The following is a 12730-nucleotide window of genomic DNA, read 5'->3' on the forward strand; positions in this document are numbered from 1 at the left end:
TACTTTGCCCCCACTGCCAATCCTTTCCGCCCCATCCGCAATTGCATCTCTCCTCCCGCTCCTTCACACCACCACACATGCAGGGCCTTGAGGTACAGGTGCGTCACTGAGGTGCAGGGGAGGCATATGTCCTTTTTCCTCTCCAGGCCACCTGTGCCTCAATTTTATTCCACCACTTAGAGGCTCACATTACTTCCACTCTCATGACGCATACATATTGGGCCTTGGGGATGGGCGTCCAAAAGACGGTCTATTTATTTTGCTTCACCTCTGGTGCTGGTGCTCTCAATTTTAAATACATGTAGACATTGAGGGTTCTTGGGAGGGGCTGTGCTGACACCAGCTGCTGAGTATATGTGAAATGGGGGTGGGAATGTATGTTTGTTTGTATCTGAGTGTGTGCCTGTTTGTCTATGTGTAGAGTGGGGTCTTAGACTCCACCTCTCTCGGAACATCTCAAATAACTAATAAACTAATAAACTATGACAGTCAAATTGACCACTATAGCAATCTGATGGGCTTTTTTCTTGGCCTTCAGACAATAATGCTGATTGAAACAGTGCTGGATAGAACAGGCAAAAAAACAAAACAAAAAGAAAAATGATAAATGAATTCTCACAAAAAAGAAGAAAAATGTTGAGGAAAGACAAATAAGTGTTAGATCTTGTAAGGGTGTGGACTGTTGCCTGTCTCTATGTTGGACCTGAGATGCACCAGTGATCTGTATTGGCATCTGCTTTTCTGCAGCCCTATTACATTAATACCAGGATAGAACAGGATGGCTTGGTGCTAGCAGCAGCAGCTTTCTGTGACTGTGGGGCCTGTTTTTTTTTTTTTGTTTGCCACTTCTTCCACACTAAACTTTTTCTACAAGAAACGTGAGACAACAGCGAAGGTAGGGGAGGCGCCGGTCATATTGAGAGATTTAATTGGGAAATCCACTGTCAGTAATGAAAATGAACCAACGAGCTGCTATCAGTGCTTGTACGGTTGCTACGCAGCAGCCCTTCAGGCTGGCACATCGGCCCAAAAGTGCGATGGCCCACCGGGAAAATGCCTGGTATGCTAGACCAGCCCTGGTGTTTGGTCAGTTATCTTTGTTGTAACCATCCTTCTTCTTATATTGTTGGAAAGCCTGTTTATTTCCCCCTACATTGTGCCACATTTGTAAGGAAAACACATATGAAAATGGAAAATGCACAGTTGCCAAACCTTCTCTGCCAATGCCGAGCAGCTGATTCTACTATACTGTTACACTAGGTGCTGACAATTAGGTAGCTGATTGGTGCATGATACACAGCAACTGTAAGCATGGTCCCTACTACAGTGGTCAGTTGAATTCATTTCAATTCAGTTTTATTTATATATTATTACTTTTGCTGCAGCATTTTCGATCAACTGAAGGCTTTTTGGGGAGTTTTCAAGACAACCTGACAATAATGAATTATTGTCCAGCCTGGAAGAAATAAATGCATAAAGTAGTCTTCTCATACAAAATATTTCTAATTTTAGACATATTGTGCAATCAAAAGAAAACAGTTTAATACAGTATGCACACTGAAGAACATACTGTGGTCAAAAAAGATTCATTTAAAAATGATTCTTCACTGTTACTGGAGGCCAAGGTAATGCCATTCAGAGTAAGTATCTGGTTAGAAACCATGTTTCAAATTTTTTAGGGCAGAGCACAATAACCTCAGTTTTATCTGAATCCAGGTCATCCAGGTCTTTATGTTTTAAATACATTCCTATAGTCTAGCTAATTGGTGTGTGTGGTGTCTGTCTTCATGGATAAAGCTGGGTATCATCTACCTAGCAATGAAAACATATGCTATGTTCTCTAATGATACTGCCTAATGGAATCATGTGTAATGTAAAGAGAAGTGGTCTTAGCACTGAACCCTGAAGTGGAGTGGAGAGGATGGAAAAACGGACCTGCAGTCCAGATCTCAGTGCTATTGAACACTTATGGGATTGCCTTGGGTGTGCTGCTTGTGCCAGATTGGCCAATACACTGGGATGCCATCCCACAGCAAGCTGGCCAGCATGAGCAGTAGTGGTTTTTGATACGGGCGACACAGGCGGTTGCCCGGGGCGGCATCGTGGTGGGGGGCGGCATCACAGGCATCAGGAAAAAAAAAAATTGCTCGTACTCATGCTGCCCTGACATCATGCCAGCGCATATTGGGAATGGCATAGGCACCGACCGGTTTTCTATCGCCCATTTGCTGGGAGTAAGGGCGCCCTCCATTTGCGAGGTGCGCCTGCTGCTTGCGGCACAGGGAGGAGAGGGCGGGGGGGTGGTGTATTCTCCGGCTGGCTGGAGCAGCATCTAATAACCAGCTCGCAAAATAACACAAAATAAAAACAAACCAACAAACACGAAAACACCAGACATCATGATACAGACTTACAATTTGCACCGATGTTTTTTCGAAATTCTATAAGCGAAAAGTGAGCGCGAGAGCCCTCGGTGCGCCTGCTCGCTGCTGAAGTCAAAGTAAACTTTATTGTCATCTCCGCTACATACAGTCCAGTATATAGAGAGACGAGACGACGAGGCTCCTGTTACAGCAGTGCAAGTAAACAAACAATAAGAAGAAGAAGAGTAAGAAAATAAATACACACTTTAGGACTCGGGGTAAAGGGATCAATAACAATTTATAATTTATAGTTTGATGATTTAAAGTCTCACACACAACCCGTCAAAAGGGGACGGGGCCCTGCTGCTTCCAAATAGAGCACATTTCATTCATAATGTTGTAAATCCAAATCCATTATGTATTCATGATTTGAATCCTGGAATCCCAGAAATAAACCCTAGACAAAGTGAATCTGTGAACTAAGGTGAAGGTTATGTTGTGGTGATCCTCAGGTTGGGGGATGGGTGTTCATACTGGAGTGCAAAATTAAAACCAATGGGAGATGGACAAGAAAAGTTCAAAGCCATCAGGTCCTCAGTTTAGAAAAAAGAGAAAAGAAGAGGAGGAGAAACGAGCAAAAGATACAGGTAAGCAGATGTGTCATTGGATTATGTCATGTATCCTGAAACAATCAGAATCTTTATTAATCCCTAAGGACACTATATGGGTTACAGTTGTTCCAAGAAGAAATGGTAAAAATAGTAACAGTAACAGACTAAACTCCAAACAATACATTATGTTACAGATTTTAATATTAATTAGTCAGTGTCAGTTGTTGATTTGTCCTGTTCTCATTGTATGACAAATTATGATGGCTGTTTGGTAATCATTTGCATACTATGCTACTATGCATACTCTCTCTCTCTTCATATGTGTGTGTGTGTGTGTGTGTGTGTGTGTGTGTGTGTGTGTGTGTGTGTGTGTGTGTGTGTGTGCAATCCAGTACAATTCACCAATTCGGTACAATGGTACAATCCTTAACATGTTTTGTGTGTGTGTGTGTGTGTGTGTGGGGGGGGGGGGCAGAGGTTAGTGCTCGCCCAGGGCGCCAAACAGGTCCTAGCCTGAGCATGAGTGAGGATGAATAAACTGTTAAACTCTTAATATGTCTTGTTTCTTTAGACTAATCATCCAACCACCAAAAAGGAGTCAATTGGAAAATAACCTGTTTGGCATTGGCAGAGATGATATGCCAAGGTTTTCATTGATACAACCCACATACTCAACTCTGCTGCTCAACAAACCAATTAAATTTCCTTATAAATGTTACACCATTTAGAGGAAATGTGTTTTCCAATGGTATAAAATCTACTGCCAAGAAGCACTGTTACAACAAAGAAATATTCAATAATGGCAAGTGCCTAAAAATGGAATGTTAAATGCTGCATCCCATGGAAAGACCAATTTCAAGCTTTGAATTTGAAAAGTAAACGTATGCGATCTGCAGCTATACATAGCTCAGTGGCATTAGCTTGATATCTTCTATTCTAATTATGTTATTTGCTCCCAAATAGAGAGATTTAAATTTCACCGATAACTTTCTATCCAGGCAGAAAAAAAAGAACAATATTTTTTTCACTGATCCTTTACACAAAACAACCCCTAACTATACAACTTGTCACCAACAGAGAAAAAGATAACATGGGAGCCAAGAAAGCCCAGTTTTTTTGTTGATATGCAGCCTCCAGCAGCCTTGACCTATTGCAGCATACCTAAACAAGTGTTCTGGGTCACCTGATCCAACCATAAATTTTATCAAAAAGGAAAGTTGTTTAGTATAATCTTACAACTTAGAAGAATCAATACCATTTTAAAACCAAAGTCTTGTTAAATACTAAGTTATTTTGTATGATGTGTGAAGTTTGCTTTAGGTGGTGTTATGCTTATAAAAATATATAAAAACACAGAAATAAAAAATAAAGGAACCTTCACCTTCTGAATTCTTTATCAAATACATTTTTTTTTTTACTGGCAAAAGTTGTTTGCAAATGTAATAGGCTAGGTCAGGGGTCAGCAACCCGCGGCTCTTTAGTCTTTATTTTGCGGCTCCGGGTGGTTTGGGAAAATAAATTAGAAGTATTTAGCTGAAGTGTATTTTATTTGTGTTTAGTTCTTTTTTTAACTTGTAGTTCTAAATTGGAAGATTATTGTGATTTTGAAATATAAAAATAAAATTATATCTTATTATTTTTTCATCGCTCAAAATAAGCGTCACACTCGCGGAAGCCGGTGTACCCGCCGAAACGCTGTGCGTTTATCGAGACTTTCAACCCCAGGTAGGCCAATCGTGGATCTTCGGATCCACATTATGTCGGCAGCTGTTCTCCACCGTGAACTACGTTAAAAACAAACACCGCTCACGCCTCACAGACGACAGCTTACAGTCCTGCGTAAAGATGAAAGCCCCGATTTGCAGACGCTGTGCGCAGAGGTTCGGGACCATAAGTCTTATTGTAAACATATCACGGCAGACCTGACGATGTTTGCATGAACTCGCTTTTCAGCATCTCTTTATTGACCACTTTTCACACACGGTTGCTGACGCATACAGCCAGCTGTAGCTTTTCAACAGCAGAGAGGGCACAGACTTTAAGGCAGCGAGGCGTGATTGCGGGTCCCGCTCAGGTGCGTCTGCCTCCCCTGCAGCGGCGCTGCAGACCACGCCCCGCCACACACATTAACCAGGTAAAATACATATTTAGGCAGAATTTTGCAAATATCAAATTTTTTTTTGCAGCATAGTGCTTTTTTTTCAAATTATTTTTTAAAAGTCAGGTCAAGGCTCCAAAAGCCCAAAGGCGATATAAGGGTGGCGGCTCACAACAGCTTTTGTTTGCTGGATCATTTTAGTTCAGCTGGGTGTCTTTCCTTTTGTTATATTTCTTTAAGAGTTCAAAATGTGTTATTTACATGAATAAAATGTCATTTTCTCTGTAGCACTTCATGGATTTCATAAGCAACACAACTTAGTTGCTCTGTGGATTCTTTTAAAAAGCAGTTAAAAAATATTCCGTTCAAACAAGCCTTTTGTTGATCTACGTATTTTATATTCTTTACATTATTTACATTTGATCTTTTACATTGTGTATAATGTCTATTGATTGTATTGTTTATTTTAATATTTGTGTACAGCGCTTTGTGACTGCCTGTCTGTGAAAAGCGCTTAATAAATAAACTTTACTTACTTTAGTTGTTCACACAAAGCATAAAGGTAAAAAAAACAATATATAGTGTTATCTTCATTTTAGATGTCAAAAAGTATTTGCGGCTCCCAGTGTTTTCTTTTGCGTGGAAACCAGGTCCAAATGGCTCTTTGGGTGTTAAAGGTTGCTGACCCCTGGCTAGGTAATTAAAAGGCTTTGAGCTTTTAGCATGGTGTGTCCCAGATTAGCATATATACAATTTCTAGATTTCTTGAGATCCTTAGGTATCTGGGTTTTTGAGGAAGCAGTTCATACAAACATTTTTGGATGCAGCTTACACGGTCATATCCAGTACTATTAAATACTCACGGTTTTTCTTGTACATCAGAATCTCAAAAGAGTTCATCTCGTAGTTCTCAAAGGTCTGTCGAACCTTCTCACTCATTTCCTTGTCTGTCAGCTCTCCATACATGAAGCTGCAGAGGAAAACCAAGTATTTGCATTGATACAGTACACATTTACTTGAGACAATCAGTCCTCAATAATCCATGCGGTGGTATCCATGTGTGTTGTGGTACCTGCAGGTGCTGCTCTTTTGCATGACCTCAGCACGATGGTAGCCAGAGAGTTTACAGAAGCCATCATTGCTATAGACGATAGGCCACTCCACGATCTGAGCGTTTCCCAGCACAAAATTGGTATCTGACCACAGAAACCAATAAGTGATAGTCTGCCCTACTTCGCAACATCACATGACTGAAAAATTATATGAATCCAGCATACACAATATTTCTCCACATTTCACGAGGGCTACAACAACTAGTTTAAAAAATGCCCATTGCAGCCTTCCAGAGTCCACATTATTCTGATAAAATATTTTGGTTGTTCAATAGCACCAAACCCAATAGAGAAGCTAAGTTAAGCTAACTATTACGTAAGTAATTATTGCTAATCAATTAAGTGGTAAATTAAACTAATAAATAATTGCCTCACTTTTACACCTGTAAAATCAGTGTTAAACTAATTATGATGATTCTTTTTATTTAATAACCAACTGGCCTACACTTAATACCTGTGCTATTAAAAGACAGTCATTTTTCAATTCAGTTCAATTCAGGTTAATTTATAAAGTGCCAAATCACAACAGTGTCCTCCACGTGCGTTTTATTGTAAGGTTGGGACCCTCCGATAACAGAGGGGAAACCTCTAATAGTGGATGGGAATTAATAAGAATTTATCAATTCCAATACCATTATTATTGATATGGATAAGTGATATTACTTATTGATTCTCTTACTGATTTGTTTGTTACCTGTTGAAGTTCAGGGTCTAGTTGCTGGACCAGGGATGGGATTCACTCAGCTTTAACATCAATCTAGGTTTTTAGCTAGCTTAGTGTTAGCATGTTGTCTGTGCAGGTACTTGCAAAGAGCCGAATTTGTGTTGGCAGCAAAATGTGTTTGTCCTGGATGGAGGTTCCACTTACTCTTGTATTTTTGTCCTTTTGTGAATTAAAAATAAAAGTAATGTCTATATCCACCTTTAAGAATGTGCCAAAATCAGCTGATTGTAGTACAAGTGCAAGTGGAATCAATGAGCAGGCACACAGACTAACAGTTCAAAGGAATTGAACTCCTGGGAACTGGTTCTTGATTCCCATCCCACCCCCAACAATCAGATGTTCTATGAGGAAATAAGGCGACGGCAGAAAAGAAAAACTCTTTTTTTTCTGCCCCACATTCTACTTTTACCTCAGGAACCAGAGGCTAAGAAAGTAATTAAGTAAGTAACATTTATTTATAAAGCACTTTTCACAGATAAAATATGGATGGTAAAATGGGGCCTGATTATTCAAGACCTTACATAAGGAGAAGGACGTTGAAATTTGATTCTGGATTTAACACGAAGGCAATGAAAAGAAGCTACTATGGGGAAAATACTGTCTTGCTTGTTACTTCCTCTAAGTACTCTAAGGAGCTTGGAAAGAAAAGCGTCTGGACTTCTTTAAGTTGCTTGAAGACGTTTCGCCTCTCATTGCTCTCAGGCGGTGGTTTACGACACTAATTGTCTGCTATCTATAATCCAGTTTTGAGATCCCTTCCCAGACGCCTTAACGCCCACTCACATCCTGGGCCATCTGACCTCAGGAAATCACATGATAGGGTGGGGCTAGGTTTCACAATGAGCTCACCCGAAACCTTGGCTGATTGTGACCTACACCCATTTTCACACCTTGGCTCATGTGATTAGGTAGAGGATCATTATTGGGTCAATTGTCCCTCATGGTGGGTTACTTCCACAGATCTTAAATCTGGGACTCTCCACCATTTGACCATAGAACTGAAGAAGCTTCTCGGATGAGAGGTGAAACGTCTTCAAGCAACTTAAAAAAGTCCAGACGCTTTTCTTTCCAAGCTCCTTTGACTACGATGACCTGGATGACTGATAACCTTCACGGACATCTTCCTCTAAGTACTCTATTTTTCTTCTATTATTGTCTTAGGGTCTTTACAATATAAAAGTGCCTTGAAGTGACTGTTGTAAATTGACATCATATAAATATAATGAATGAAAACTCAAGTCATTAAAGTTGCTTATCTTTTCCAGCACGGTCATGGTCTTGGCACTGGATTTAGTGTGCTGCATTCCTTCTTGAGTCTTCATGAATGTCTTTTGTTAATATATAATTAGAGATGCAGTTACCCCCTTTTACTGAATAATGGCTGGTGTAATTCAAAGCATGTCTAGAGGAACTTCCTAGCATTTAAATTAGTGCCTGGTGATATGAAAAAAAAAAAATCCATCCATCCATCCATCCATTTTGCAAGTATCTTTTCGATACCAATGCAGCACATTTACATTTCCTAGTATAAGCAACAATGGGACAAGTCTGGGCATTTCTGAGAGAGCACTAGCAGCAAAAAAGGGATTTACTTTAACAACCAGTACTTTGCAAAACATTCAAGAAAATTGTTTCTTGTGAAACTTGGAACCACAAACTGATTATTATTATTATTATAAATGTAGAGTAGTGTCAGTTTGAATTAAGGCAGCTGAGTAATTTTATTCAATTCAGTGAGGTGTGATGGTAATGTTAGCTTACAGCAAAGGTAAATGTAGAATGTTACTATACAGGCTGTGATTTAGTAAAATAATTATTCCCCCCGATTAGTGTGGCTTTAGTTAAAGCAAATACGCCCACAGAGAGCAGCGAGTAACAATTAGAAAATTTTCTTAGTTTTATAGTGTACATATTATTTATTGATGCACTTTGCACTTACGTACTTTTGCTGTTTTTAAGTGACTTCATTTGTACTTTTCTTTGTTTTTAGAAGTAGGGTGGACCCTGGATAACTGGTTTCTTTCTCCTGTTACAGGCCTACACACCGCTGCTGTCTTGTACCCTTTGTTGCTTTGTTGCTGTTGTGTTTGACTGGCATCGATTGGTTCCTTGTTCTATAGTGCTTTAGTGTTAACAGTTTGTTATATTTTAATCATGCTTTTAGTTGTACTGCTAATAATTGTATTTTAAACGGTGTGTGTGTGTGTGTTTGTATTCCTGTATATAATATTTCCTGAATTTTGTGTTCTGTATTGCTTGATATGCATGTTTATTTTAATTTTCTTTAGTGAAGACACAGCTGCTTGCAGGGGGAGGGGGGCTAGGCACGTGTGGTGGAATTCCCTTTTGTGGATTGGAGTGTACATACCGGGAAACAAGTATAACGGGCCATTTAAGTTGCAGTGAGAGTGGCAGTGAGGATTTCAGAAAGATTGCACGGGTGAGTGATTGGTGGCACCCTTGGTCCCTCCTCCCTGTAGGTTGCCTTCAAGTGGCTAGTCTCCACCATTTTAGTTAACTATTTTCTTGAGCTGCTATTTTAACCAAGGGCAGCATCATGGCAGTGAACCTGGTCCTTTAAAGTAATGTTTATTAATAAAGTGTCTTAACGGTTTGGTACTGTCAGCCCTGCTATTTAGTTTGTTTTTATTCTCTGCAGCTCTAAATTGGTAGTTGTTTATCTAATAAACTTTGCTCTATGAAATTGATTTGCCTTACCCCTACTTGTTAATAAGGAGCCTATGTGCCTTTTGTAACTGTTACAACGTGTGAATATATATATATATATATATATATATATATATATATATATATATGTGTGTGTGTGTGTGTGTGTGTGTGTGTGTGTGTGTGTGTGTAGGGAAAGTGAGGGAGAGCGAGAGAGAGAGAGAGAGAGAGAGAGAGAGAGAGAGAGGAATAGCCATCACTGAAAGTAAAGAGCTACCATAATAAATTTAAACCATAATTACTTGTGGTTTCAGTACTACTTAGGTTTTTAGCAATTGCCCGTGTGTGTTTATGTGGCTATGCCTGAAGGCGAAATGAGCAACAAAATCACAAAACATTATATATAAGAAATATATTATCACCATTTGAAGCCAGGTGCAGAACAGATCAGAACCGGATCACATCTTACCGTTGGACCGGCGGACGATGTTCTCTAGAAACGTGTTCTGAGGGGCCACGAGACCCCGCCGTCCTCTCGCCATCCTGCCGTCCTTCTGCAATGAGCAGAGCGAGCTGCTTCCTGCCGCTCACATATTACATATAAACACGAGCTTCGCACGCTGTATAGTATGTGCTTGTGCTCGCTCTCTCCCCACCTCAGCAGGCTCGCTATTGGCAGATTATTGCTGCACAAGCTTCGAGATGGGCCAGAGACTGGCTGTGATAGAGCGAGCTTCAAACATATGTGGGGAGAGAGGGTGGATGCCAGAGGAGTGAGAGAGGCGTATTGATGCTTTATACAGTGAGCATTACATTATCATCACGTCACTGATTGTAATTAAAAACACTGCAGACATAATATTTCGGTATTAAGAAAACGTACCACAGTAAGTAATTGCACCTGTAGTGAAAACAAATGTGTGGTTTTTTTTTTACTTTATGCTGAAAATGTAAAGTGGGGCCACCTAAACGGAACCAATGTGCTTCAAAGTGTTGCACCTGGGTTTCCCGAGGTGAGGGATTTCGCTCGCTTTTCCAAAGAGAAATAGTTTTCAAGTCTTCAGCCAGGTTCACCGTTTTTTCTAAGTGAAAAAACTTAGAAATACAGTGAAATCTCTCTCTCACACACACACACGCACAAGGACTACGTTTGTAAGCTATACCGCATTTCTACTGTACCGAGTTTGCGGCCATGTGATCGTAACTGGAAAAGGCACTATGATATTGTGATAGTGCGCATTTATTTTCGGCACGACAGCTGTGCCATTTGTCTGTTTGTCCCATTTTAATAAACCACAATTTTGGCTGTGATAGTTGCAAAGGCTGGGTCGACATGAGATTGAACTTTATGGATTAAGAATCAGATGATACCCAAGATCATATGTGTCTTACAATAGACGAGCGAATACTTGAATGCATAAGAACACATTCACATGAGATACAACTTATCTGGAAAGTATGTTTAAAAGATGTTCAGTTTGTGAATTTATTTATTCATGTTGGTGTAACTGCAATTTACTGATCTTCTCAAAGGAGAAATAGAGTGAAATAAAATAGATTTATATTTAACACAAAATGAAGCCTACGTGTTATTAGTTCTACAGGTGTTGAGTACTAGTGGTACAGATTTGATAAAGAAGTTATCGATACAGAGGCTGTGCTGTAAATAAGAATGTTTCCATTTTGCCAATAACTGAATGCCTGTTTAATGGCGATTACTGTAAAAATCAATTTATTTCATTAAAAAAGGCCTAATAACTTTTTGACAGAAGGTTAGCAGGCTATGCTGCTTGTTTTTAGAATTTTTCTTATAGTGCAAGTATTTTGTGACTTTTTTTCCATCTTGTTCAAAAGTTATATTCAAAAGTTTTAGAGAAGAGCGCTCTCTCTTTCTCTCTCTCTTTCATCCCTCTCACCCTTCCTCCCCAGGGCTGACAGAGCTGTTGCCATGGTGAAGTGGGAGGAGTTGTCTGCTCTTATCTTGCAGGACAAGCCCAGTGCAGAAGATGAAACATGACCAAGGGATGGACAAAGACCATAAAGGGAGGGCCAAGTTTAAACCCTTGCCTTGGCCCAACTTTTTTAACCAATCACATTAATGCCTTTATTGTTCCATATTACAAAAATTCTGTTCAATAGGCAGTGGCATCCTTTCCAGTTTGTCTGATGCCAATAAATACTTAATAATCAATTGTGAAAACTTGAAAATTGTTTGGCAGTCCTTACTACTTTGCAGGCATTTGTGGTGCATAGCACTGGCATTACTGTACTGGTCAAGATATTGTCCACAATGCAGCTGTAGACACTGCTGAGGATTTTAGGCAACATACCAGACTACTTGGTATTACACGTCCTCACTGATGTAGATACCCAAGCAGCTTACCCTCTCCACTTCCAGCTCCCAGATGACCGGTGGCAGGTGGAATCTCCTCTTCTTCCACTATGATCTCTTTTGTCTTGGCTGTGTTGAGAGTGAGGTTGTTGTTCTCGCACATAGACATCAGACCTCCCTTCTGTAGGTTGCTTTGTATGTACTGTGTCCTATCAGGATGGTGTTGTCCACAAACTTTAAGATGATGTTATCTTTGTGATAGGTAACACAGTTGTTGGTGAACAGAGTGTAGCGGATGGGACTGAAAATGCCTCTTTGTGGTGGAGTGCCCATGTTTATAGTAATACCGGCTGAAGGTTTATTACCAACCCTGACAGACTGAGGCTTCCCAGTCAAAGAGTCCAGGTGAGGTACAGGCCAAGTGTAGACAGTTTATGGGTGTGTTTGTGGGGAATGACCATGTTAATGGTGTTGGCATTGTTGTTAACAAAAGTGCTAATGTACCCAATCACATGCTTAACGTAATCCTGTATGTTGATGCACGACCAGTTATTTACAGTCCTCATAGAAGTTATTTACAGCATCTTCAATCAAGTAATTAATCACAGACTATATTTATAAATTGGGAAAAGTAACTCTATGGGTGAATCAAATTTACACTTTTAAATCCATGCAGACACAGAATCTCCTCCTTGGCTCTCTCTCACTCACAAAAACACTTGGCCAGGGAAACATCCAGGCTTCTGCACAGAAGAGATGACGAATTAGCAATCTTCAGAGAAACAATAGAGAAGCAGCCTTAAAGGACAGAGACAATCACTAA

The 12730-nt window shown here is 40.0% G+C and overlaps 1 protein-coding gene across 1 annotated transcript in view; it reads right to left on the minus strand.

Moving 5' to 3' along the window:
* Window positions 1-10700, minus strand: part of LOC147327103 (voltage-gated delayed rectifier potassium channel KCNH1-like) — a 106411-nt gene extending 95711 nt beyond the window's left edge. The window contains exons 1-3 of the mRNA XM_086294714.1: window positions 10045-10700; window positions 6145-6268; window positions 5936-6042 (exon numbers count right to left, since the gene is read on the minus strand). Of these exons, the coding sequence (XP_086150840.1) occupies window positions 5936-6042; window positions 6145-6268; window positions 10045-10117 (304 nt within the window). The 5' untranslated portion in view covers window positions 10118-10700. The remainder of the gene's footprint in view (window positions 1-5935; window positions 6043-6144; window positions 6269-10044) is intronic.
* Between the last annotated feature and the right edge of the window lie 2030 nt (window positions 10701-12730).

The sequence above is a fragment of the Aulonocara sp. 'chitande type north' Nkhata Bay genome, linkage group LG6 (assembly GCF_057382095.1).
Source record: "Aulonocara sp. 'chitande type north' Nkhata Bay isolate Kocher_YH1m ecotype deep benthic linkage group LG6, A_spYH_male_GT1.1, whole genome shotgun sequence".
NCBI classification, from domain to species: domain Eukaryota; kingdom Metazoa; phylum Chordata; class Actinopteri; order Cichliformes; family Cichlidae; genus Aulonocara; species Aulonocara sp. 'chitande type north' Nkhata Bay.